General features: G+C 42.3%; 1 protein-coding gene across 3 annotated transcripts; it reads left to right on the top strand.

Annotated features, from left to right (window-relative positions):
* The first annotated feature begins 3364 nt into the window (after positions 1 to 3364).
* MANSC1 (MANSC domain containing 1) lies at positions 3365 to 25036 on the top strand. Of its 3 annotated transcripts, none has more exons than XM_081589302.1 (4): positions 3365 to 3482; positions 9922 to 10243; positions 14669 to 14809; positions 23904 to 25036. In XM_081589302.1, the coding sequence occupies exons 2-4, from the start codon at positions 10021 to 10023 to the stop codon at positions 24776 to 24778; spliced, it is 1239 nt and encodes a 412-aa protein (XP_081445428.1). In that variant the 5' UTR covers positions 3365 to 3482; positions 9922 to 10020; the 3' UTR covers positions 24779 to 25036. The 3 variants fall into 3 exon arrangements, with proteins under 3 accessions (XP_081445428.1, XP_081445430.1, XP_081445429.1); XM_081589304.1 differs by lacking the exon at positions 3365 to 3482 and having other exon boundaries at positions 9929 to 10059; positions 10162 to 10243; XM_081589303.1 differs by lacking the exons at positions 3365 to 3482; positions 9922 to 10243 and adding an exon at positions 12473 to 12668.
* Positions 25037 to 25559: the final 523 nt, after the last annotated feature.

The raw sequence follows: 25559 nt of genomic DNA on the forward strand, positions 1-25559 counted from the left end.
TATTATCTATGGAGATAAAATGTACTGAGCACATCAGTCACTGATTGCAATAGGAAAATTGCTCCAATGGTAATTCACTCTGGAGTTTTCTTTGGTAACCTTTCAAAACAAATATTTGCAACATTATTGAAATTCAAGAGCAGGTCATCCTTTGGATACAACTAGTCGAGTTAGTTTCACACAATGGACCATTGTTCACAGGCATCTCTAGCACCACATGCCTCCAGTAGCTATTGGTTAAAACTAGAGCTGTGGTTCTTAGGCCTAGACTAACAATCTACAGCTGCACGGTGCCTTAGGCTTGAAAGCTCTTTCATATTGATCAAAGTAGAGATATTGTGAAAGGTTAGAACCTTAGCAAGTGAAGTGTCAAAGGTTTAGTAACTTTGCACTTGTTCTCCTGTATATGGGGGTGGGTGGAGCGAGCATTGATTTAGAAACACACTTATAAAACCTATAACCTAGTCCTTCTTTTCCACTCATGCAATCAACGAATACATTTGCGTTAAATATTTACTATTATGTGTACCAGTGTGTGCTTGCAGGCTCAGTCACTCAGTCATGTTTGGCTCTTTGCAAAACCCATGGACTATAGCCCTGTAGCCAGGCTCCTCTGTCCATGGGATTCTCCAGGCAAGAATACTGGAGTGGGTTGCCATTTCTTTCTCCAGAGGATCTTTCCCACCAAGGGATCGAACCAGAGTCTCTTGTGTCTCCTGCATTGGCAGGCAGATTCTTTACCACTGTACCACCTGGGAAGCCCTCATTATGTATCAGGTACTATGCTAAATATTAGGGGTGACATTTTAATAACAGACACCATTGTTTTCAATAATAGATACTGTGTGGGTCACAACTAACTATGGAAAACTCTTAAAGAGAGGGGAATACCAGACCCTTACCTGTCTCCTGAGAAACCTGTATGTGGGTCAAGCAGCAATAGTTAGACTCTTACAAGGAACAACTGACTGGTTCAAAATTGGGAAAGGAGTATGACAAGGCTGTATATTGTCACTCTGTTTATTTAACTTATATGTAGAGTACATCATGCAAAATGTGGATGAATCAAACTGGAATCAAGATTACTGTGAGAAATATCAACAGCCTCAGATATGCAGATTATACCACTCTAATGGCAGAAAGTGAGAAGGAACTAAAAAACCTCTTGATGAGGGTAAAAGAGAAGAGTGAAAAGCTGGCAATAAACTAAGATCTTGGCATCCAGTCCCATCACTTCATGGCAAATAGAAGGGGAAAATGTAGAAGTAGTGACAGATTTTATTTTCTTGGGCTCCAAAATCAGTGCAGAAGGTGACTGTAGCCATGAAATTAAAAGACGCTTGCTCCTTGGAAGGAAAGCTATGACAAACCTAGACAGCATATTAAAAAGCAAAGACATCACTTTGCCAACAAAGGTCCATATAGTCAAAGCTATGGTTTTTTCAGTAGTCATGTGTTGGAGTATAAGAAAGGCTGAGCGGTGAAGAATTTATGCTTTCAAATTGTGGTGCTGGAGAAGACTCTTGAGAGTCCCTTCGACTGCAAGAATATCAAACAGGTCAATCCTACAGGAAATCAATCCTGAATATTCATTGGAAGGACTGATGCTGAAGCTGAAGCTCCAGTGCTTTGGTCACCCGATTCGAAGAGCTGGCTCATTGGAATAGAACCTGATGCTGGGAAAGATTGAAGGCAGGAGAAGAGGGAGGGCGACAGAGGACTAGATGGTTGGATGACATCACTGACTCAATGGACATGCGTTTGAGCAAACTTTGGGAGATAGTGAAGGACAATGAACCCTGGTGTGCTGCAGTTCATGGGGTCACAAAGAGTCAGACATGCCTTAGTGAGTGAAAAACAACCATTGTTTTCATCATTATTATTCATACCTATAAACAATAAATCCTGCCGAATCCCAAAGCCTTCCTGGAGTCTTGATTTGCACATTAGCTCAAGTATTGCCAACCTAATGAAGAACTCTCCATGCTTTGAACGATTGAATAGGATTCTCTTAACTATGCCTCATATAGAAGGCACTGCAAACTCTTGAATGTGAAGAGCGTGTGATCAGAGGTTGCGTCTGGGGAGGAGAACTAGATTGGGACACAGGGTGAGAGGCAGGGTTTTCACTCTACAGGTGTATCTGGGTTCAGCACAGTTCAGTATCAGACCACCAAAACAAGGCAGATATCTCAATAAAGTCACACAATTTTTTTTGGTTTCCCAGTGCCTATAAAAGTTATGCTTGGGGAAGCCCAGGTGGCTTAGTGGTAAAGAAACCGCCTGCCAATGCATGTGATGAGAGTTCGTCCCTGCTGGGGGGAAGATCCCCTGGAGAAGGAAATGGCAACCCACTCCAGTATTCTTGCCTGGGGAATCCCAGGGACAGAGGAGACTGGTGGGCTACAGTCCGTGGGATTGCAAAGAGTTTGACACAACTTAGCAACCAAATAGCAGAAGCAGCAACATAAACATTATGCTTATACCATATTGCAGTCTATTAAGTGTGTAATGGCATGACATCTAAAAATATACATCCATTAATGTTAAAATATTGCTAAAAAAAAGCTAGCTATCATTATAATCTTTGGGCTTCCCTAGTGACTCAGTGGTAAAGAATCCATCTGCCAATGCAGGAGATGTAGGTTCCATCCCAGGGTCAGGAAGATCCCCTGAAGAAGGAAACAGCAGTCCACTCCAGCATTCTTGCCTGGAGAATTCCATGGACAGAGAAGCCTGGTGGGCTACAGTTACAGGGTTGCAAGAGTCCGACCGGATTTATCGACTAAACAATAACAATCATCATAACATTTAGCAAGTCATAGCAGTAACACCAAAGATAACTGATGACAAATCACAATGCTAATAAACATAATAATTATGAAAAAGTTTTAACTATTGGGAGAATCATCAAAAGGTGACACAGAGATACAGATACTGTTGGAAACATGGCACCAATAGACTCACTCCAGGCAGGATTGCCACAAACCTTCAGTCGTTTGTTTTTTTTTAATGCAAAATCTGCTAAGTGCAATCAAAGGAGGTACGTCTGATGATGCACATTTTGTACTGCTTGACTTCCATCATGGGTTATTTGCCCTGTTCTCAGGGAATCCGAAGATGCAGATTCTCAAGCATACACCAGGGTTGAGCCCCCCGTCCTGCCTGCACGCACAGCCTGGATCCCGGGCATCGATGGGTGAGTGGGAGGTGTGGGAGGGGCTCCCGGCTCTCCGCGGTGCCCAGGGGACCTTTCCAGGTTGCTGGGAAGCAGCTCCGGGTTGCAGGGCGGGAACGTGCCCTTCCCCCTCTGGCAAACTTTCGGCCGCCGCAACGGAAGCAGGAACTCAGGAACCACAAACCCGAGGCTGGGCGGGAGCTGCGGAGCCTCGGAACCCCTCGCAGACCCGCCGCTGCTTCCCGGAACGTGCGGGGGTGCCCTGAACCTGGAGGGCAGCAGGATCTCGGCCCCCGGTTGCAAGGTAAAGGCTCTTCTCCATCGTTCCCTCGCCCCCAGCCCCCGCGGACAGCATCACCGCCTGACCACCTTTCCCGGGGCGAGGCTCCTCCACCCCTCCGGGAGCTCGGACCACCGGGCTCGAGCGGGGAGGGGCTGAGCGGATGCTGGTGACCCCAGTATCCCCGAGGGGGTTTCCGGGCAGGCCAGCTGCTGCGGCAGAAGAATCATTTCGTGAGCCCCGTGTATTTCCTCCAGGAAAGAGCAAATTTCCCTTGTTCTCTTGTATGCTTTGTCTCCTGTATTCATCCAACCTGCTAATTGTCTAATACTCTGTAAGGTATGTGTGTGTGTGTGTGTGTGTGTGTGTGTGCAGTTATAAACACTTTGATAAATTAAGTTAGATTATGCTATGAGAAAAAATGATTTACGATATTTGACCGAGTGATTGCTCGTAAGATCCCGTGACTCTACTCGGCAAGTGTGAAAGCTCAGGTGCGTATTCTTTTCACCTGTATCCCTTTCCCACTGCTGCTGCTGCTGCTAAGTCGCTTCAGTCGTGTCCGACTCCCACTAGTTTTCAACAAAATTCAACTTAACTTTGAACCTTTTTTTGTTTAATTGTGTGCTTGTTTTGATCTTTTTATTGTGGTAAAATACACAAAACAAGGGCTTCCCTGATGGCTCAGACAGTAAAGAACCGCCGGCATTGCCGGAGACCTGGATTTGATCCTTGGGTCAGGAAGACCCCCTGGAGGAGGTCATGGCAACCCACTTTAGTACTCTTGCCTGGAGAAACCCATGGACAGAGGAGCCTGGCGGGCTACAGTCCATGGGGCAGCAAAGAGTTGGACAGGACTGAGCGACTTTCACTCACTCCCTCACACATAACAAAATGTATCATTTTGATCACTTTTAAGGGTAGAGTTTAGTGGCTTTAAGTATCCCATTATTGGGTAACCATCACTACTGTGGTGACCCAACGACCAAAGAGCAGAAAAAAACCAAGGAGGGCCTTGGAATGCAGGAACAGAAAAACCAGACCCTTATCATCTTTCCCTCCCCCATGATAACTATTAATGGATTTCAGGTCCTCCTGAGCAATATAACCTGGCTCCCCTCCTACCCCAGAGGGAGAAGGTATTTGCCTTACTCTCCCCCCAACCCAGTATACTTGACTCATCCAATCAGCAAATGACCCACAAGACCCCTATCCCACTCCTTGTATGCTGGGTATAAAAGTGGACTAAGGACCCCTGTTCAACATTGGTTCTCCCTTGAGCTGGCCCGCTGTTCTAACAGCGTCTTCCAATCTAATAAACTTTATTTCCCTCTCATTCTGTCTCATGTCTGGAAATTCTTTTCCAACCCAAGCCCGGACCACAACAACTATCCATTTTCAGGGTATCTGGGGCACCCCAAACAGAACTCTGCACCTGTTAAACAACAGCTCCCCCTCCCTCCTCCACCAACCTCTGGTAACTTCAATTCTACTTTTTTGTCTCTATGACTTTGCCTTTTCTAGACACTTGGTGCGTTAGTGTTAATAGCCGCTCAGTCATGTCCGATTCTTTGCCACCCCATGGACTGTAGCCCACCAGGCTCTCTGTCCATGGGGTTCTCCAGGCAGGAATATGGGAGTGGGTTGCCATTCCCTTCTCCAGGGGATCTTCCCAACGCAGGGATTGATCCTTGCTCTTCTGCATTGCAGGTGGATTCTTTACCATCTGAGCCACTAGGGAAGCCAGATACTTGGTATAAGTGCACACATTCAGCATTTGTCCTTTTGTATCCATTTTATTTCAGTTAGCATAATGTTTTCAGGAGGTAGTATGTATTAGAATTTCATTCCTTTTTGTAGCTGAATAATATTCTATTGCATGTGTATGCCACGTTTAAAAATCTGTTCCTCTTTGGGGCTTCAAGGCCTAAATAATAAATGGATTGGAAGAATTAATTTACCTAGTAATGGTTGGGTATCGTTAATGAAATAAGCTCTTCATTCCTGCTTGCGGGCACAGAAAAGATGCTGGTACTAGAAGCACAGCTTTCCTCCTGCATCCCACATCACAGTTCGTTTCATTGCAGCAGCTTCAGGAGAGACTCTTAGAATCCATTCAAAGCCAAGTGTTGGTCTGGTTTTTGTTATTTTTGTTTCTGTCGGTTTTTTTTTTTCCTCCCAGTGACTAGAAGAGATTTGCAAAGTGTGGTAGCATATGAAGTAACTTGTGCCAGGATTCTTACCCTGGGTTGGGGGGGGAGTCCATGGTCAGCATTCAGAAAATCTGTGAACTTGGGTGGAAAAGTTTATTTTGCTAACCTCTAAATGCAGAGTCGTATTTCCTTTAAGAGGCGTGTAGGCAAAAGCCGCAGTGGGATTAGTGGTAGGGTTGCTCTGATTTGCCTCTGGCAGAAGTGGTACTTATTTCCGTATCCCATTCCTTACTGAATATGTCCAAAATCATTACATTCGACACTACTTCAAAATTATGGCAGTAATAAAATGGAACGAAATTGGGTCATTTGTATCTGTGTGGATGGACCTGAGTAGAGTCTGTCATACAGAATGAAGTTAAGTCAGAAAGAGAAAAATATCATATGTGAATTAATACATATGTATGGAATCTAAAAAGATGGTACAGATGAGCCTGTCTGCAAGGCAGGAATAGAGATGCAGGTGTAGAGAACTAACATGTGGACACAGTGGGGGAAAGGGAATGTGAGACGAATTAGGAGAATAGATTGACATATATACACTACCCTGTGTAAAATAGATAGCTGGTGGGGAGCTGCTTTATAGCACAGGGAGCTCAGCTCGGTGCTCTGTGATCATCTAGAGGGGGTGGGGTGGGAAGGAGACTCAAGAAGGAGGGGATATATGTATACTTATAGCTGATTCACTTCTTTGTACAGCAGAAACTAGAACAACATTGTAAACAACTATACTCCATTGAAAATTAATGTAAAAATGGGTCATTCAAAAAATTATGGCAATGATTAGTGTACCACTTGTCATTTATCACACAGTTGTCTTTTTTTAACTGAAAGTGGAGCTAATGGGATTTAGCTTCTAGAATTCATGTAAGGATTAAATGACATAATGTACATGATGTGCTTACATAGAGAAACAGTATTGTTTTCATTTTGCTGTTTTGGGAAGTTAGATGTAACAGTTAGCAAGGAAAGTATTGTGCTTTGTTACCATATGTTATTTTTTAAAAACTGTGTTGATTTTTTTACTAACCAAAGTCTACCTGTTTGTATTAGGGTACACTCTTGTATTTTACGGCTCTATAGGTTTTGACAAATGTAATGATATGTTTTCATCATTACAGAGTCATATAAAATAAAATAGTTTCACTGCCTTCAAAATCCTTTGTACTCCACCCTTTCCTCCAGACAACGACTGATCTTTTACTGTCAATGTTGTTTTGCCTTTTCCAGAATGTCATAGAGTTGGAATCAGATACTAGCTTCTTTCACTTCAAGTGAAATTGTTAATCGCTCAGTCCTGTCTGACTCTTTGTGACTCCACGGACTGTAGCCCACCAGGCTCCTCTGTCCATGGAATTTTCCAGGCAAGAATACTGGAGTGGATTGCCATTTCCTTCTTTCACCAAATGATATACAATTGAGGTTTCTCTTTTTGTTGCTTGATAACTCATTTCCTGCTGAATAATATTCAACTGTAGGGATATACCACAATTTGCTTATCCTTTGACCTAGTAATGGACATCTTTGCTATTTCTAGTTTTTTTTGGCAATTATAAAAAAACTATTATAAATATTTGTATGTGGGTTTTTGTCAGGATTTAGTGTTAACGGGTTTTTTGAATTTTAGCCATTCTTGTAAATGTGTCATGACATCTCATTATTTTTTAAAAGTAATTTTATTTATTTATTTATTTTGGTTGTGCTAGGTCTTCGTCGCTGTGGAGGTTTTCTCTAGTTACTGCGAATGAGGGCTACTTTGTAGATGTGGGTGTGCGGGCTTCTCACTGAGGGGGCTTCTCATTGAGGGGGCTTCTCACTGAGGGGGCTTCTGTTGTTGTGGAGCTCAGACTCTAGAGTGCATGGGCTTCAGTAGTTGTGGCTCCTGGGTCTAGAACACAAGCTCAGTAGTTGTGGTGCATGGACTTGTTTGCTCCACAACATGTGGAATTTTCCCAGAACAGAGATTGTACCCTTGTCTCCTGCACTGGCCGGTGGATTCTTTACCACTGAGCCAATAGGAAAGCCTGCATCTTGTTCTTTTAATTTGCAGTTCCTTAATGACAGTGAGATTGAGCACCTTTTTATATGCTTCTTTGGGGAGGTGTCCAGATTTTTGCCCATTTTTAACTGGGTTGTTTGTTTTCTTTTTGTTAAGTTTTAAGAGTTCTTTGTGTATTTTAGCTACCAGTTATTTATCAAATATGTGTTTTGAAAATACTTTCTCCTAGCCTGTGGCTTAGCTTTGCATTTTTTTAAGTGTCTTGCACAGAGCAGAAGTCTTTAATTTTAATGAAATCCAACCTACCAATTTTTTCTTTCACGGATTGGGCTTTTGGTGTCGTATCTAGAAACTCATCATCCAGTCTAAGGTCACAGAGACTTTGTTCTATGTTATATGGAGTTTTATAGCTTTGCATTTTACAGTTAGGTCTGTGATCCATTTTGAGTTAATTTTTGTGAAAGGTGTAAGGTCAGTGTCTAGGTTTTTTTTTTTTGGTCCAATTGTCCAGCACCATTTTTGAGAAGACTATCCTTTGTCTGTTGAATTGCCTTTGTTCCTTTGTCAAAGATCAGTTGACTGTATTTGTTCGGGTCTATTTCTGGGCTCACTATTCTGTCCCATTGATTTATCTGTCTATTCTTTTGCCGATAGCACCTTGTCTTGATTACTGGTGGTTTATGGTTAAGTGTTGAAGCCGGGTCGTGTCAGTCCTCCAGCTTTGTTCTTCTCCCGTGTTGTGCTGACTGTCCTGGGCCTTTCTGCATTTCCATGTGAACTTTAAGATGGACTGGTTGAGGGAATTCCCTGGTGGTCCTTTAGTTAGGACTCTGCACTCTCACAGCCAAGGGCTATGATTCCACCCCTGGTTGGGGAACTAAATCTCACAAGCCACACAGCGCAGCCAAAAAATAAAATAAATTTTTTAAAAACTGGTTTGTTGAGATCTATAAAATAATGTACTGGGATTTTGACTGAAATTGCATTGAATCTGTAGACTAAGTTGGGAAGAACTGACATCCTAACAATATTGGGCAGTGCTGTTGATGAACATGGAATATCTCTCGATTTCTTTAGATCATTCTTGGTATCTTTCATCAGATTTGTACAGGCACTTTAAAAAAAAAAGCTCTTCAATGATTACATTTCAATAGGACTATCTTCCTTTGTAATCCTATATATTTCACTTTATACATTTAAAAACATATCTTTTATACATTTTAAAAAATGTCAGAAGAGGGCCTAAGCATCACCAGAGTACCAAAGGGTTCATGACCGAAAGGTTACCAAAGGCTTCATGACCTAAAAAGAAAACTTGATTAGTAATTCTGATCTAGGCTATCATTAGTGAACAATTTATATTCTAGAAATGAGGATAGTTGCTGGTATAGCATTACCAGTGTAACTTTTTTTTTCCCTGGAAGAACCAGCTCACCAATGGAGTTGGAATTAATATGTATTAGGACTTTTGTGTTTTGTCAAAAAGAACTCTTGCCCTTACACTTTCCTTCAACTAAGCTAGACTATTCCCCCTGCTGATGGGCTAATTCCTAGAATTAGATTATTAGCATTAACCTGCCTCTGGTGTGATACTTAGAAAGAGACAGCAATAAAAAAGGCAGCCTCAGTTTCCTCATCTGTAAAATGAGAAAAATAATAGCTTTTTTGCAGAGCTGATATAAGAATTAACTAGGATAATATATGTAAATTTTAGCACATTGCCTTCCACTCAGTAGGTGATTTAAAATGTTAATTGTTATTACTGAGAAAATATATCCAAACCAATGATCAGTGATCATTTATTGCTTCGTCAATGACTGCAGATTTTATGTCTTTTCCCCTCTTGTTAGGAGAGGCAGGAAAAGGAAGGATTCTAAAACTGAAAGGCAGACTACTATGGTATTTTACTCCTCTTTCTTAGACATTTGTCAGATTTTAATAATTAAGAGGATAGCATTGGGTTGGCCAGATAGTTCATTAGGGTTTTCCTGTACGATCCTATAGAAAAACCTCAATGCACTTTTTGACCAACCCAATATATGTGTGTGTGCTTACTAGCTTTTTGCCAAGTTTTTAATGAAAGATTGTCTCAAATCTATTAAAAGTGAAATGAATAAAAAAAATACTTGTTTATTTCTGGCCTTCTGTGAATTGCGAGTCATTTACATTGATTTGAAGGAAATGAAATGTAGCTTCTCTAGATTCATTCAAAGGAACAAAACTCATTGATGATTTCCTGTTTTCGTCCTAGAGAGAAATTCCATCATCTGTACCATCTTCTTGAAGCAGCCTCAAGCAGGAGGGAGAGTTTATCCGACCTTTGAAGACTAAGACTAAGCTGAAATATAACATGTTCTTTGCGGGAGGATGGAGCTTGACTTACACTTTTGTAATAATTTGTTTCCTGACACTCAGACTGTCCACCAGTCAGAACTGCCTCACTGAGAGCCTTGAAGATGTGGTCATTGACATCCAGCTGTCTCTTTCCAAGGGAATCAGAGGCAGTGAGCCCATACATACATTAACTCAACAGGACTGCATTAATTCTTGCTGCTCAACAAAAAACATATCAGGTAAGTAACAATGCCTTGATGACTCTTTATTCCATGTGTTTTGTGATACAAGTACCTGGTCAATGAGGCTGAGTAGTTTGTACTAGGGATTTTCAGTGGGGTAGAAAAATGGGTGGCACAGTCACTCGGGAATGTTCCACGGTATGCTCTCTTCTCCCCTAAGCTGAGTCAAAGTTACCTATGAGTGTATATGTATCACTTAGGTATCTGGGTAGAAAAAGGTTGAAAACCACTGGTGTTATGTTCTAACAGGCATCTAGGATAGGAAAACCAAAAATTGTATTTAAATGCTTGGCTATCATTATCATGGAATATTGGAAATACAGTGTGACTTTAATTTAATTTGTTTATTTATTGACTGTGCTGGGTCTTCACTGCTGCTCGGGCTTTTCTCTAGTTGTGGTGAGTGGGGGCTACTTGCTAGTTTTGGTGCGTGGGCTTCTCTTTGTGGTGGCTTCTCTTGTTGCTGAGTGTGGGCTCTAGGGCCCACAGGCTTCAGTAGTTGAGGCCTGTGGGCTTAGTAGTTGTGATTTCCAGGCTCTAGAGCACAGAGCCCAGGCTCAATAGATGTGGAACACGAACTTAGTTGCTTCATGGTATGTGGGATCTTCCTGGACCAGGGATCAAACCCATGTATTCTGCATTGGCGGATCCTTTACCACTAACGCACTGGGGAAATGTTTAGGGACTTTCCCGATAATCCAGTAGTTGAGAATCAGCCTGCCAATGCACGGGACATGAGTTCGATCCCCGGTCTGGGAAGATCCCACATGCCATGGAGCAATGAAACCCATGCTCTAGGGCCCACAAGCTGCAATTACCGAGCCTGTGCACTGCAACTACTGAAGCCCACACGCTCTAGAGCCCGTGCTCCAGAACAAGAGAAGCCACCACAACGAGAAACCCCTGAGACCTTAACTAGAGAGTAGCTCCCACTCGCTGCAACTAGAGAAAACCTATCAGCAGCAGCAAAGACTCAGCACAGCCAATAAATAAATAAAATGAAAGTCACGCTGTATTCAATAATAATAATAATGAAAATAGTATATGAAATAAAAAAAAGAAAGAACATTTAAACAGAAAGGGAATTGAGACCAAAAAATAAAATTTTTAAGTCATCTCATAGGAAAATCAGCATTTGCATTTTAAGTGGAAGCACAAAATTTCCATTTCCCCTCCCTTTCCTGAAGCTGGTGGCATAGGTGAGTCAGGAAGCCACTGACCACTCATTGCAGCTTCTAGGACTCTAAGAGGCACAGGAAAGGGCTTGGAATGACCCATTTGCAATATACAAAAGAAAACTGAGGCCCACAGGCTTGAACCACGTCCTTGGACATTTCAGGTTCCAAACGTATGACCTGAAAACAGAAGTATATATCTAAGTGAAAACAATAATCATTTTTTAGTTTCTTATATTCCTGTCCTAATTCCCTAAATGAAAAAAAAAAACAATACCTAAATTTATTGAGTATCTAATGCCTTGCTAGGTGCTGGAGATAAACCATTAATAAGATGGAAAAGGCCCATTGTCAGGGACCCTAGGAGAGCTAGTGAACACTGGACTCGTGATCCTTACTTGATTTATCAGCCAATAAAATCATATGCTTTCTTTTAGATTTTTATTTCCTTTTCATTGTATTATGATTGTGGTATGGTAATATAAATATATATGGACATGAAATTGAAGGACACAAATTTTGCATATTTATTTCTAGTCTTTGTCCCTGATTCCTGGCACAGAGCTCCTAAAACCCTGGCAATTCTCTGAGCAAAGGAGCTTCTTCTGTTATTCATAATGAGCCCCATTCCACCATACTTGAGCTTATGATAATGAGGTGCCTCTTAGTAGGGTCCTAGATAGATGGGGTTCCTAGGTGGTGCTAGTGGTAAAGAACCCACCTACCAGGAGACATAATAAATGCAAGTTCGATCCCTGGGTTGGGAAGGTCCCCTGGAGAAGGGAATGGCAACCCACTGCAGTATTCTTGCCTGGAGAATCCCATGGACAGAGGAGCCTGGCAGGCTAGAGTCCATGGGGTCACAAAGAGTCAGACACGACTGAAGTGACTAAGCCCAGCACAGATAGCTTTGGGAGGGTTGCTAGTCACCAGAAAGACCAAGCTTTGCTTAGACACTTAAACTTTCAGTCTCCCCACCCACCTCCAGGTAGGGGAAGTGGGGTGGAGACTGAATTCAGTCACAATGGCCGATGACTTAATCATTTTGCCTACACAATGAAACTGCCATGAAAACCCCTAAATGGTGGGTTCGGGGAGCTTCCAAGTTGATGAACATCTCCATGTGCCTGGAGGCACCCCAGCCCCACCAGGGACAGAGGCTCCTGCACTCGGGACCCTCCCAGACCTCACCCTGTGTACCTCTTCATCCGGCTGTTCATTTGTATCCTTTATAATACATGGTAACAGTAAGTACTGCATTTTCCTCCGTTCTGTGAGTAGCCCTAGCAAATTATTGAGCCTGGGATGGGAGGTGGTAGCCTAGTCGGGCATATGTGTGAGTGACCTGGGCATCTTGTGACTGTGATTTGTGACTGGCATCTGAGTGGGAACAGTCTTTTGGGACTGAGCCTTAGACCTGTGGGGTCTGACACTCCAGGCAATTAGTATCAGAATCGAGTTGAGTTGTAAGACACCCCATTGATGTTAGAGAACTAGAGAATTCACGTAGAAATGACACCATATATTTGCTGTCATGCATGCCTGTTCAGTTGCTCAGTTGTATCCGACTATTTTGCGACCCCGTGGACTGTAGCCCACCAGGCTTCTCTGTCCATGGGATTTCCCAGGCAAGAATACTGGAGTAGGTTGCCATGCCCTAAGCAGAGGTAACTGTGGGTCTCAGTTAATGGATCTCAGACTTCTCCTTCTTTTACCAAGCATTGGTTTTTAACTGTTTGGGGCTCAAAAAAAACCACTTTGGTAATTTGCCCATAGCCACAGACTCTAGAAAAATGCCCACAGATACAAAGGACACAAAATTCTGTGTACAGCGTGGACCCTATGGACCCTCCCCTTTACCTAAGTGTCGGCTAAGATGGTACTGCAGAATTGTCACACTGCTGGGAGAAGAAAAGTCAGAGAAACTGGAGTGCCTTTCTTGTTACCTGGTAGTGGGGAGACGACAGGATACAAACCCCTGCAGACGTGAACTCGGTCTTCTTTCCATTGAGGGAATCAAGGGTGATCTCTGACCTCTGCCTAATTGGGAGACAAACAAAAATGATAACGAAGAGCGGAAATTTGAAGACCCAAAAGAAGAATGGTACTGATAAAAGTAAAGCTATGCAGATTCATTCTTTGGAAGGAGGCATGATATACATAAGGCTAAATTTACTGATTTCTACCTCCCTCAAGAAAACCAGAACTGATAGCTTCACAGGCATCTAAGATGCCTTCAGGATACAAGAGATTTGTAAAATCATTAGGGTTAAATCCATTTCCTAAAGTCCAACTCAGTACTGAATTGTAGAGTCAGTATTTCTATGTATATTTTCATAAATATTTTAGCAATGGAAGGCTTCTTTCTAAAGAATTAAATGTACTTTTAAAAATGGGTTTTGCCAGCATCTTTTACTATTGTGATGATCTCAATTGGTAAATATCACATTACACTTGAAAATGTGTTTTATTTTCAAATATCTTTTGATATTGATTTCTAACATCATTCCACAGTGACAAGAGAACAGATTCTGTATGATTTTAATACCTTTAGACCATGAAATTTTTGCACCTTGTTTTAATGTCCCTGGATATGTTCCAGTGTCTCCTGGCTTATAGTCTATGGGAACTTGAATAGGACTTTGTATCCTGCTATTGTGTGAAAACTGTATAAATCTTTATTAGGTTGAATTGGTTTTTTTTCAGGTCTACTGTATCCTTCTACTGTTCTATTTTTTCTGTTAATTTTTGAGAGCCGGATATTGAAACTCCAACTAAAAATCTCTATCTACTTAAATGTAATGTGTAGTAGAACTATATGTAACTGTTTTCTGTATTTTCCAAGTCTCCTGTAAATGTGTTATTGTATTCATCATTTTTAAAAAATGTATTTTGCCAAGACTTCCCTGGTGACCAAGTGATTGACTCTGAGCTTCAAATGTAGGAGGCAGGGATTCAATCTCTGGTTGGGAAACCAAGATCTCACATGCCGCACAGCCAAAAAAATTTTTAAATTAAAAAAAAAATTTTAATATGTTTTGCCAAAGTTACCTTCATTCAGAGTTTTAAACCCAAGGTCTTTAAAAATTGCTTTCCATGACTAAACTAAGGAAAAGGAAATGACTCAGCAGGCAGCAAACAAAAAGGTTTTTATGTTGGCTTCCAGAACAAATGAAGTTTTCCTGCTCTCCATACTTTTTGGAAAATCCTATTTCAAAATAGTTACTTGTGAAACCTTTCATTACAGGGGGCAAAGCATGTAACTTGATGATCTTCGACACTCAAAAGAAAATTAAACTACCCAACTGCTACCTGTTCTTCTGTCCCAGTGAGGAAGCCTGTCCCCTGAAACCAGCAAAGGGACTTATGAGTTACAGGATAATTCGAGGTAATAAGAACCTTGTTCTCTTGTCTTTTGTGATTGGAATTATTTAAAGATATGGTTCACTTAGAAAGGTTTTCTACCAAAGAGTCTAAGAAAAACTACCAAAGGGGATCACAAATACAGAGGCACATCAGAAAAATGTCATGATTTAAAATTCAGCTGATTCAACCAAACATCTTTTCTTTTCCCCAGTGAAAGACTTATGAATGAGAGTATTTTGTTTTGTTTTTGTTTCTGTTTTTCTTCCTAAGATAAAAGACACACAGACCTTTCTTGAAAACATTTTGAAACACCTCTGTAAACTACGTCAGCAACACTGGTATAAGTATACAGGTCTCCAGGGTGACTATTTTGAAAAAGTTAAGACCTGTGTAAATACAGTATATAAAATTCCATTTGTTATTAGGTTGCAACTATTTTATTATCACATTCGCTGAAATCAAACTCAATGGATTTTGTTATCCAGACCTAAAATGAAGCACATTTAATAAGGTCTTGAGAATCTGCCATGTGCCAATTTCTGTGCAAGGCATTGGAAATACAGTCTCTATACTTGGAAATTATGTATTTAATCAGGATACAGAAAATAACCAAGTAAAAATAATATAATTATTTGGATCTGTCTTGGTGAGACTTTGGGTTGTTAATTTCTCAGGATGCAATGCTTTCAAGTTTCCCTTAAGTTTTAGAAAGTTTTTATCTTTGTACCCTTAGGTAGAAACAATATTATCTTTTTTTCATTTATTCAATAAGCAACAAATTTTACTTAGCATCTCTTATGTGCCAAGCACTTTTAATACCCTAATGATACAAAGATATGATATTAAACATGAAAACCAAGGTTCTCACTTCTGGCACTAATGTTTTAGGAGAGAGAGACAATAACCTTAATAAATAAATAATAAAAAATAGAGTCACCATGGGCATAGAGAACAGACTTGTGGTTGCTAGGGAGTATGGGTTTGGGGCAGGGATGGAGTAGGAGGTTGGGGTTAACACATGTAAGCTATTGTATATAGAATGGATACATAGCATAAGGTCCTACATACAATGTGCTACTTTAACCCTTTTAAGAGCAAAGTCCTGCTGTATATAGCACAGAGAAGTCTATTCAGTATCCTATGAAAAATCATAATGGTAAAGAACATAAGAAAGAATGTATTATAAAAGAATATGAAAATGTATAAAAGATTATACATTTTATAGCAAAATGTATAAAGAATATAAAATGTATATATAAATGAATATAAAAATGTATGCTAAAAGAATATAAAAAAGAATGTATTATATTCAAAATTTAATCACTTTGCTGTACAGCAAAAATTAACACAACATAGTAAATCAACTATACTTCAATAAGAAATTTGAAATTAAAAAATAGTACTTAGTAAAATACAGAGCTAGTGGAAAGCTACTGTATAGCACAAGGAGCTCAGCCTGGTGCTCTGTGATGACCTAGAAGGGTGGGATTGGGGTGGGGTGGGAGGGAGGCTCAACTAGGAGGATATGTATCAATATATACTTACAGCTGTTGTACAGCAGAAACTAACACAGCATTGTAAAGCAATTATCCTCCGTTTAAAAAAATAACACTTAGTGATCATGAAAAAATGAAACATGGCCTTTATATAAGAATATATTTTCAATGCAGAGAAACTGAAAACATAAAATTCCCATTAAAAAAAAAAATAGAGTCACAAGAGCAGATAATTAAGCTAAGACGACATAATAGATTGTCACTAAGTGGACCGTCCCAATTAGGTGATCAGGGACGCATCTGCAAAGTTGTAACCCCTAAGCTGAGATCTGAACACTGAGGAGCCAGATGTGAGAAAATAGTGGGAAGACCTTCCAGGTAGAGGAAACAACCTGATCCAATATCTTAAGGCAGAATGGTTTGGGAGTGTTTGTTCAAACACTCCAGTCTCAGTGGCTGACTCATAGTGAAGCATGTAAAGAGTGATATGCAAGAAGGAAGGAAAGTGGGGCGAGCCCATCAAACTTTGTAGAGGGTAGGGAGTTTTTATTTAGACGCGTGATAAGAAGCCATTGGGAGTTTTTCAGCAGGTGTGTTTCTTTGTTTTGATTAATTTTTATTGGAGTGTAGAAGGCAATGGCACCCCACTCCAGTACTCTTGCCTGGAAAATCCCATGGATGGAGGAGCCTAGTAGGCTGTAGTCCATGGGGTTGCGAAGAGTCGGACACGACTGAGCGACTTCACTTTCACTTTTCACTTTCATGCATTGGAGAAGGAAATGGCAACCCACTCCAGTGTTCTTGCCTGGAGAATCCCAGGGACGGCGGAGCCTGGTGGGCTGCCGTCTATGGGGTCGCACAGAGTCAGACACGACTGAAGCGACTTAGCAGCAGCAGCAGCAGCAGTTCCTTTGGCTTCCCTGGTGGCTCAGTGGTAAAGAATCGCCTGCCAATGCAAGAGACACGGGTTCAGTCCCTGAGTTGAGAAGATCCCTTGGAGAAGGAAAGGGCCATCCTCTCTGGTATTCCTGCCTGTAGAATTCCATGGACAGAGGAGTCTGGTGGGCTACAGTCCATGGGGTTGCAAAGAGTTGGACATGGCTTAGTGACGAAACGAAAACATAGTTGCTTTACAATATTGTGTTAGTTTCTGCTGTACAGCAAAGCTATAGGTATGTATACATGTATCCCCTCTTTTTTGGATTTCCTTCCCATTTAGGTCACCACAGAGCTTTGAGTAGAGTTCCCTGTGCTCCACAGCAGGTTCTCATTAGTTATCTATTTAATACATAGTATCAATAGTGTGTATATGTTAATCCCAATCTCCCAGTTCATCCCCCCTCCATAACGTGCTGTTTTAAAGATGATTTCTCAAAACTCACCCTGACTGCTCTGTTCGGAATGGACAAGCACAGATCAGCAAGAGGGCAAGTGGGAAGGCCGGGCTGGAGGCGGGATGAAGATCATGGTGGAAGGCCATGGCCTTGGGGACCAGGGAGGCGGTGGAGGAGATGGAAGGAAGTAAACTGCGGGCCATTTCAGAGGTAGTGTTGGCAGGGCTTGCTGGTTGGCGTGGATGTAGGGAATGAGGAAAAGAGGAGAGTGAAGCTGAATCCTAGTTCTTTTTCTCTTTTAATTTATTTATTTTTGGCTGTGCTGGGTCTTCGTTGCTGTGGGTGGGCTTTCTCTCGTTGCGGACAGTGGGGGCTACTCTCTAGTTGTGATGCCTGGGTTTCTCATCGCAGTGGCTTCTCTTGGTGTGGAGGACAGGCCCGAGGGCATATGGCCTCAGTAGTGGTGGCTCCTAAGCTCTAGAGCTCAGGCTCAGTAGTTGTGGTCCACGGGCTTAGTTGCTCCTTGGCATGTGGGATCTTCCTGGACCAGGGATCGAACCCATGTCCCCTTCATTGGCAGGCGGATTCTTTACCACTGGACCACCAGGGAAGCTCCGAGTTGTAGTTCTTGACTTGAGCATCTAGCTGGACAGTAGCGCTGTCTGCTGAACTAGGGAAGATTTGAAGAGAAGCGATTTGGGGGTTGAAGGGAGAGTACAATGGAGATTTTCTGGGAAATGGTGCTGCCCACGGAGCCCGGACACTGACCCTGCTTTGTCCCCTGGATGAGGCTGTGTCTGAGTTTTGTTCATGAACTAGGAAAGCTTGATGTATCCAACATTCCTTTAAATAGGAGCGTAAAGCATAGATTGCTTGTGTAAATTCTTACTAAATAGTGATAGAAGCCCAAGTCCTAAAAGATTGGCAGATAAGGTACCGAGTTTCAGTTTTGCTCTGGAAGTGGATAAGGGTAATGGTTGTACAACCATGTGAATATACTCAAGGCCATGGAACTGTTGTCCTAAAAAGGGTTTAAGTAGTGTGTTGTATGAAGTGTATTTTACGACAGGTGTGAAAAATGATAACAGAACAAATTAGGTTTCTCAGAACATCCAGGATCTTACCTTGCATGGAAAGAGTCTTGTCACCTCCTGCACTTTCTGGGCTTCACACTGGCCAGGGCGGCTGCCCCTAACTGTTTGGCTTCTTCATGTCTATATATAATCCTGAATGAAAACACCAGGACCAGCAGTAATGTGTGGATATAGCCGGTCCTCATTTTTCATCATCTGGAATACTGCAGAGCCTGTTGAACACCCGGGGATGGTATCTAGCAGGATCTGAACACCTTGGTCTGAGTTTCCAAAGGTGATAGGGCTCAAGACACTAATTGGAATGTTTGTTTTTCTCTTTCAAGAGCTTCCATCAGTTGGAAGCTGGGCCATCACAACCATCTCTCTGATCCCTTCCCTCTGCCTCTTCTTCATTGTGTCCTATCTTCTGCTGTCACTGTGTGTCTCTTCTCTCATCTATTTCATGATTAAAGCAGGATATTAAAGAAATGATGGGATACTATGGAAATTATAATGTAATCCAGTAATTCTATACTTCCATGATATCTATCAGTTTAGTTTGGTTCAGTCGCTCAGTCGTGTCCGACTCTTTACAATGCCATGGACTGCAGCACGCCAGGCCTCCCTGTCCATCACCAACTCCCGGAGCTTGCTCAAATTCATGTCCATCAAGTCAGTGATGCCATCCAACCATCTCATCCTCTGTCATCCCCTTCTCCTCCTGCCCTCAATCTTTCCCAGCATCAGGGTCTTTTTAAATGAGTCAGTTCTTCACATCAAGTGGCCAAAGTATTGGAGTTTCAGCTTCACCATCAGTCCTTCCAATGAATATTCAGGACTGATCTCCTTTAGGATGGACTGGTTAGATCTCCTTGCAGTCCAAAGGACTCTCAAGAGTCTTCTCCAACACCACAGTTCAAAAGCATTAATTCTTTGGCGCTCTGCTTTCTTTATAGTCCAACTCTCACATCCATACATGACCACTGGAAAGCCATAGTTTTGACTAGACAGACCTTGGTTGGCAAAGTAATGTCTTTGCTTTTTAATATGCTATCTAGGTTGATCATAGCTTTTCTTCCAAGGAGTAAGCGTCTTTTAATTTCATGGCTGCAGTCACCATCTGCAGTGATTTTGGAGTCCTCCAAAATAAAGTCTGACACTGTTTCCACTGTTTCCCCATCTATTTCCCATTAAGTGATGGGACCAGATGCCATGATCTTAGTTTTCTGAATGTTGAGCTTCAAGCCAACTTTTTCACTCTCCTCTTTCACTTTCATCAGGAGGCTTTTTAGTTCTTCTTCACTTTCTGCCATAAGGGTGGTGTCATCTGCATATCTGAGGTTATTGATATTTCTCCCAGCAGTCTTGATTCCAGCTTTTGCTTCCTCCAGCCCAGCGTTTCTCATGATGTACTCTGCATATAAGTTAAATAAGCAGAGTGACAATATACAGCCTTGACGTACTCCTTTTCCTATTTGGAACCAATCTGTTGTGAAGGTAATGAAGTGAAATTAAAATCAAACAGTTCCTGTGGCAGCCACCAGGGGGCACCACCAGCCCAGAGCAGGTTGATACCTAGGGGCAAACTATCACCTCCGCCAGACTTGGTGTCCTGTCTTTATTATTAACAGATGTTTACAAATTGTGTTTGTAATACCATTTCTGAATCTGCCCATGTTGCTGGATTGAGATTACCCCATAAAAATGAATTATCTGCCTCCCGGTTAGAGTGAAATCCAGTAGAGATGTTTGATGGTTTGTTTAGAGATGAACTCAATTTCCTGTGATTGACTAATATTTACAGACCGAAAGTTCGAAAGATGATAGTGCACTCTGTTCATTCTGTAAAACCATTGCAGCTGGACATTATTTAATGTCAGTTTGTTTGTTTTTGCAGCTTGGTGGTCTGTCATGCCACCAAGGACTAGAATAGACTAGACTAGGTGAATTCATAAATAGAATAAATTGAGAGTCTGTTGGCTCAGCTGGTCTCCAAGGTAATAGTCAATACTTACATTGTTTTATCTAGTAAAGTCGCTTGCATGTGAAACTCAGAAAGGAGCTGAGTACACAGGACTGTTTCCCAGCACCTTCTGTATCTCATGTCTATGTGACGGAGAGAAAACACCACACCTCAATGGCAAGCATCAGAGGGGGAGGTAAATGGAACAGGTGTGGAGGATCCCAGCGTGGTTCTAGGATCTTAGCCAATAGATGAATCTTATCAAGAAATGGGACTAGCCCTCGCTTTGTTTTATTTATAACCTTGCATTCTTGAGAAAGAAAACAGCTGTTTTGGTCATTCTTTTCAATGGGCTTAACTTCTGAGTTCACATACATCACAGAGCATTTACTTAGTCTTTTATTTTTATTATTATTTTAAAATGAAATATGATGAGTCCTGCTGTTTTTAAAAATATCTGACACAGCCTAAAAATACAGATGCTGTTTATCTCACGGTGACACTATGCCTGCCAGTGTCATATCACCTGCAGCAGAAACTCTTTTCTTCAGCTTTGTTGGAAGTTCAGGCATCAGCATTCTATTTGAGAGGGTCTTGGAGCAGGTGCCCACAAACTTTTCTGTCAGGGGCCAAATAATAAGTGTTTCAGGCTTTTCAGGCAAGTCTTTTAGGCTTAGTGGGCCATATGCAATCTGTCAGACATCCTCACCTCTGTCCTTGCAGTAGAGACAGCCATAGACAATATGTAAACAAATGAGCATGCTTGTGTGCCAAAAAAAACTTTATTTATGGAAGCTGAAATGTAAATTTCATATAATTTTCATGTGTTACAAAATATCCTCTTTTTGTTTTTCAATCATTGAAGAATGTAGAAGCCATTCTTAGCTTGCCAGCCTTATAAAGAGAGGTGGCAGGGACTTCCCTGGTAGCCCAGTGGCTAAGACTCTCCAATCCCAATGCAAGGGGCCTGGGTTTGATCCCTGTCAGGGAACTAGATCCAACATGCTGCAACTAAGAGTTGGAGTGCTGCAACTAAAGACCCCATATTGCTGTAACTAAGACCTGGCACAGGCAAATCAATAAAAAAAATATTAGAGGGAAAGAGAGAGATGGCAGGCTAGATTTGGCTCTCAGGCCATAATTTGCTGATCCCTGTCCTAGATGGATTAGTAAGTGACAGTTCTAAAGGATCTCAAGTGGTGTGAAGTTTAGAGAGTAGTCAAAGATGTCACAAATGTGAATGTGCCTCTGGATCTATTTGTTAGGAGAGAGGAGAGTGAGGGCTAGTTTAGAATTGGTATTGAGAGGAGTTGAAATAGAAGAAGGAAAAGAGAACAGAGGAGAATGAACAGTGAATGCTAGAAAATTCCTTTGCTTCCTTCCTTGTGTTTCTGCAGTTCTTACTGAAGTGTAATGATAGCTCACTAGCAGAGTGAGTGCATGCTAAGTTGCCTCTGTTGTATGCACGTCTTTGCAACCCTATGGACTGTAGCCCGCCAGGCTTCTCTATCCATGGGATTCTCCAGGCAAGAATACTGGAGTGGGTTGCCATGTCTTCCTCCAGGGGATCTCCCCAACCTAGTAACCCAAGTCTCTTATGTCTCCTGCAATGGCAGGCGAGTTCTTTACGACTAGTGCCACCTGGGAAGTCCCAAGTAGCAGAATCAGTTCAGTTCAGTTCAGTCGCTCAGTCGTGTCTGACTGTTTGCGACCCCATGAACCACAGCACGCCAGGCCTCTCTGTCCATCGCCAGCTCCCAGAGTCTACCCAAACCCATGTCCATCGAGTCAGTGATGCCATCCAACCATCTCATCCTCTGTCATCCCCTTCTCCTCCTGCCCCCAATCCTACCCAGCATTAGGGTCTTTTCCAATGAGTCAACTCTTCGCATGAGGTGGCCAAAGTATTGGAGTTTCAGCTTCAACATCAGTCCTTCCAATGAACACCCAGGATTGATCTCCTTTAGGATGGATTGATTGGATCTCCTTGCAGTCCAAGGGACTCTCAAGAGTCTTCTCCAACACCACAGTTCAAAGGCATCAATTCTGCGGCGCTCAGCTTTCTTTGTAGTCCAACTCTCACATCTATACATGACCACTGGAAAAACCATAGCCTTGACTAGACGGACTTTTGTTGGCAAAGTAATGTCTCTGCTTTTAAATATGCTATCTAGGTTGGCCATAACCTTCCTTCCAAGGAGTAAGCGTCTTTTAATTTCATGGCTGCAATCACCATCAGCAGTGATTTTGGAGCCCAAAAAAATAAAGTCTGACACTGTTTCCACTGTTTCTCCATCTATTTCCCATGTAGCAGAATAATATGGTGCAATTCAACTGGCCTTTCCCTGCCCCAGATTGCTTTAACTGGCCTTTTCAGTTTGAGTTGTCATAAACAGCATGTGTGACAAAGAGCAAAATTCTAACCTTTCTCATGCAGGAGCAGCATCTGAGGCTGGTTCCTCCTCCGCAGGAGTTGGTACTGTGATTGTCTCCTTTTTTATGTGAGCCACATGGCCAGCATGACTTCAAATACTGGTCCATGGTCTTCAGAACCTGAGATACTGGCTATAGAATTTTAATCTTCAAGAGTCAAAAGGAGGGGACGTCCCTGGTGGTCCAGTGATCAAGACTCCACACTTAGGGGCATGGGTTCCATCCCTGGTTTGAGAGCTAAGATCCAAGCAAGAATACTGGAGTGGGTTGCCATTTCCTCCTCCAGGGGATCTTCCTAACCCAGAGATTGAATCCACATCTCCTGCATTGCAGGCAGATTCTTTACCACTGTGCCACCTGGGAAGCCCTTGCTGCCCCCACTGAACTCCTCTTAGCATCTTTGCTGGCCCCTCCCACCTCCTCCTTCCTCTTCTCCTCTGTGCCATCACTCTAGAAATAAACAAGAGCTTCTGCAGGAGAGGCCCGGTCCTTGCACCATGAAATATTGGGCTTCCCTGATGGCTCAGCGGTAAAGAATCCACCTGCAATGCAGGAGCCTCAGGTTTGATCCCTGGATCTGAAAGATCCCCTGGAGGAGGGCATAGCAACCCACTCCAGTATTCTTGCCTGGAGAATCCCATGGACAGAGGAGCCTGATGGGCTACAGTCCATAGGGTCACAAAGTGTCAGGTACGACTGAAATATCAGGTAGCAAAAGTCTGAGGTCTTATTGAATAAGCTGATAACATTTGTCTCTTCCGTCCTCCCTTCTTATGGAAATGTTGAAGTCTTCCTATTATTTTCTTTCCATTTTCAGATTTCCCATCTTTGGCCAGAACTGATTTGCCAAGCTCAGGGGTAGCCCAGGAAAACTCCATCTTCCCTGGCAAGTCTTCCCATGCCGTCACTCCTACTCCCCAGCCTCCAACTCGTGACTCAGAGCCCACAGTCTTATGGACAGATTCATTTTCTCAGACGTTTGGATCCTCGGATCACTTGGAGAAACTACTCAAGATTGATCTGGAGAGTCCACCATCGTCTGATGATAAAGAAGGCCACTCTCAGACGTCACCGTCTTCCTTAGGACCAGCAATAGCTAATCTGCTGCCTGAAAATGTGACAGCGTTCCCCTCTACGATGGCGGTGTCTTCTCTGCACACCATCCTGGCCACTCCGAAGTCTCTCTCCGCATCCCTCCCCGCCACCAACACGGCAGTGATGCCATCTCTGACTTGGCAGCCTCAGAGAGCCACCTCTGCCCCACCTGCAGCCATGATCACTAGCATGACCACAGCTGCAGTTTCGACTTCCACCTCTAGGGCATCCACGGACTCACGAGGCCAACCGGCCACGGTGCCCTTTCGAGACATTGCCAATCTGACTTGGAGCGTGGAGGATGCCAGGGCCTCTGTTACATTTCCTTTGTCAAATGTGGATTCTCCCGCTACAAATATGACAGCTTCCCAGGAGAATGGGAAGGCCAGTCCAGGCGACCCCTCCCTGAGCAATGCTCCAGGAGGCCAGCAAGGCCTTGCCTTTGAGCAGTGGCTCCTGATTGGGACTGTACTCTTCGGGGTCCTCTTTCTTGCCATAGGCCTGGCCCTCTTGGGCAGAATGCTCCTAGAATCCCTCCGCAGAAAACGTTACTCGAGGCTTGATTATTTGATCAATGGCATCTACGTTGACATCTAAGGAGAGCGCTAGGTGTCTCTTAATTTGTGTAGTTGCTACTAGCCTCAATGCAGCAAGTTTCTGCTGACTTTCTGATCTTTGCAGGATTTTTCAAGTGTTTTGAAGATGGGCAGATGCCTCTTCCTGCGTTCTTTTTGCTTGTTCTTTGAAGAGAAAGGGGGCAGAGAAACAAATGGGGTGGCCTGAGTGATCTGTCTCTAAACCATTAGATGAAAACAAAGCTCTACCTAAAGCAATAAAGAATAATTGCCACATGAATTGGAAAGTGACTGGCTTTTTTACAGAGAAAAAGGGTTAGGATTCCTAGGCTCTATTTCACTAATGTTTCTGGTTCCAGATAAAGTTGACTGTTTATGATATTAATTCTAATGGATTTACTTTCCTTTTTATAAGAATTCCAATAAAACTTATTCCAGATGTAGTTCCTTCCAATTAAATATTTGAATAAATCTTTTGGTACTCAGTAACGTTCCTGTAAGTGACACATCTAGTTGGATAACTTTAAATTTATTCCCACCAGCAAAATGATTAAATGATGAAAATATGTGTTCTAAGTTAAAATGACAACCCTCCCCCTTTTCCCATCAGTGAGCAAAAGGGAGTCCTTAGGGAGAATTCTAGCAGAATATTAGCCTGCATGGAGACAATGATAAGTGAGTTCTGATACGTGGCCAAATCTGCTTTGGGTCTGTTCTAGCTAACTATTTTTTTTCAAAGAAATAAAATACGACAGGCATTTTCTAAACTTAAGTAAGTTTAAAATGTAACAGTATGATTTATA

The sequence above is a fragment of the Giraffa tippelskirchi genome, chromosome 4 (genome assembly GCF_054371585.1).
Source record: "Giraffa tippelskirchi isolate mGirTip1 chromosome 4, T2T-mGirTip1v1.2.pri, whole genome shotgun sequence".
Lineage (NCBI taxonomy): Eukaryota > Metazoa > Chordata > Mammalia > Artiodactyla > Giraffidae > Giraffa > Giraffa tippelskirchi.

Excerpts from the sequence above, each read along its gene's own strand:
- MANSC1 (XM_081589302.1), top strand. The coding sequence starts at position 10,021 with ATGTTCTTTGCGGGAGGATGGAGCTTGACTTACACTTTTGTAATAATT. Across the intron at positions 10,244-14,668 it reads CTCAACAAAAAACATATCAG|GGGGCAAAGCATGTAACTTG; the intron begins GTAAGTAACAAT and ends CTTTCATTACAG. Across the intron at positions 14,810-23,903 it reads GAGTTACAGGATAATTCGAG|ATTTCCCATCTTTGGCCAGA; the intron begins GTAATAAGAACC and ends TTCCATTTTCAG.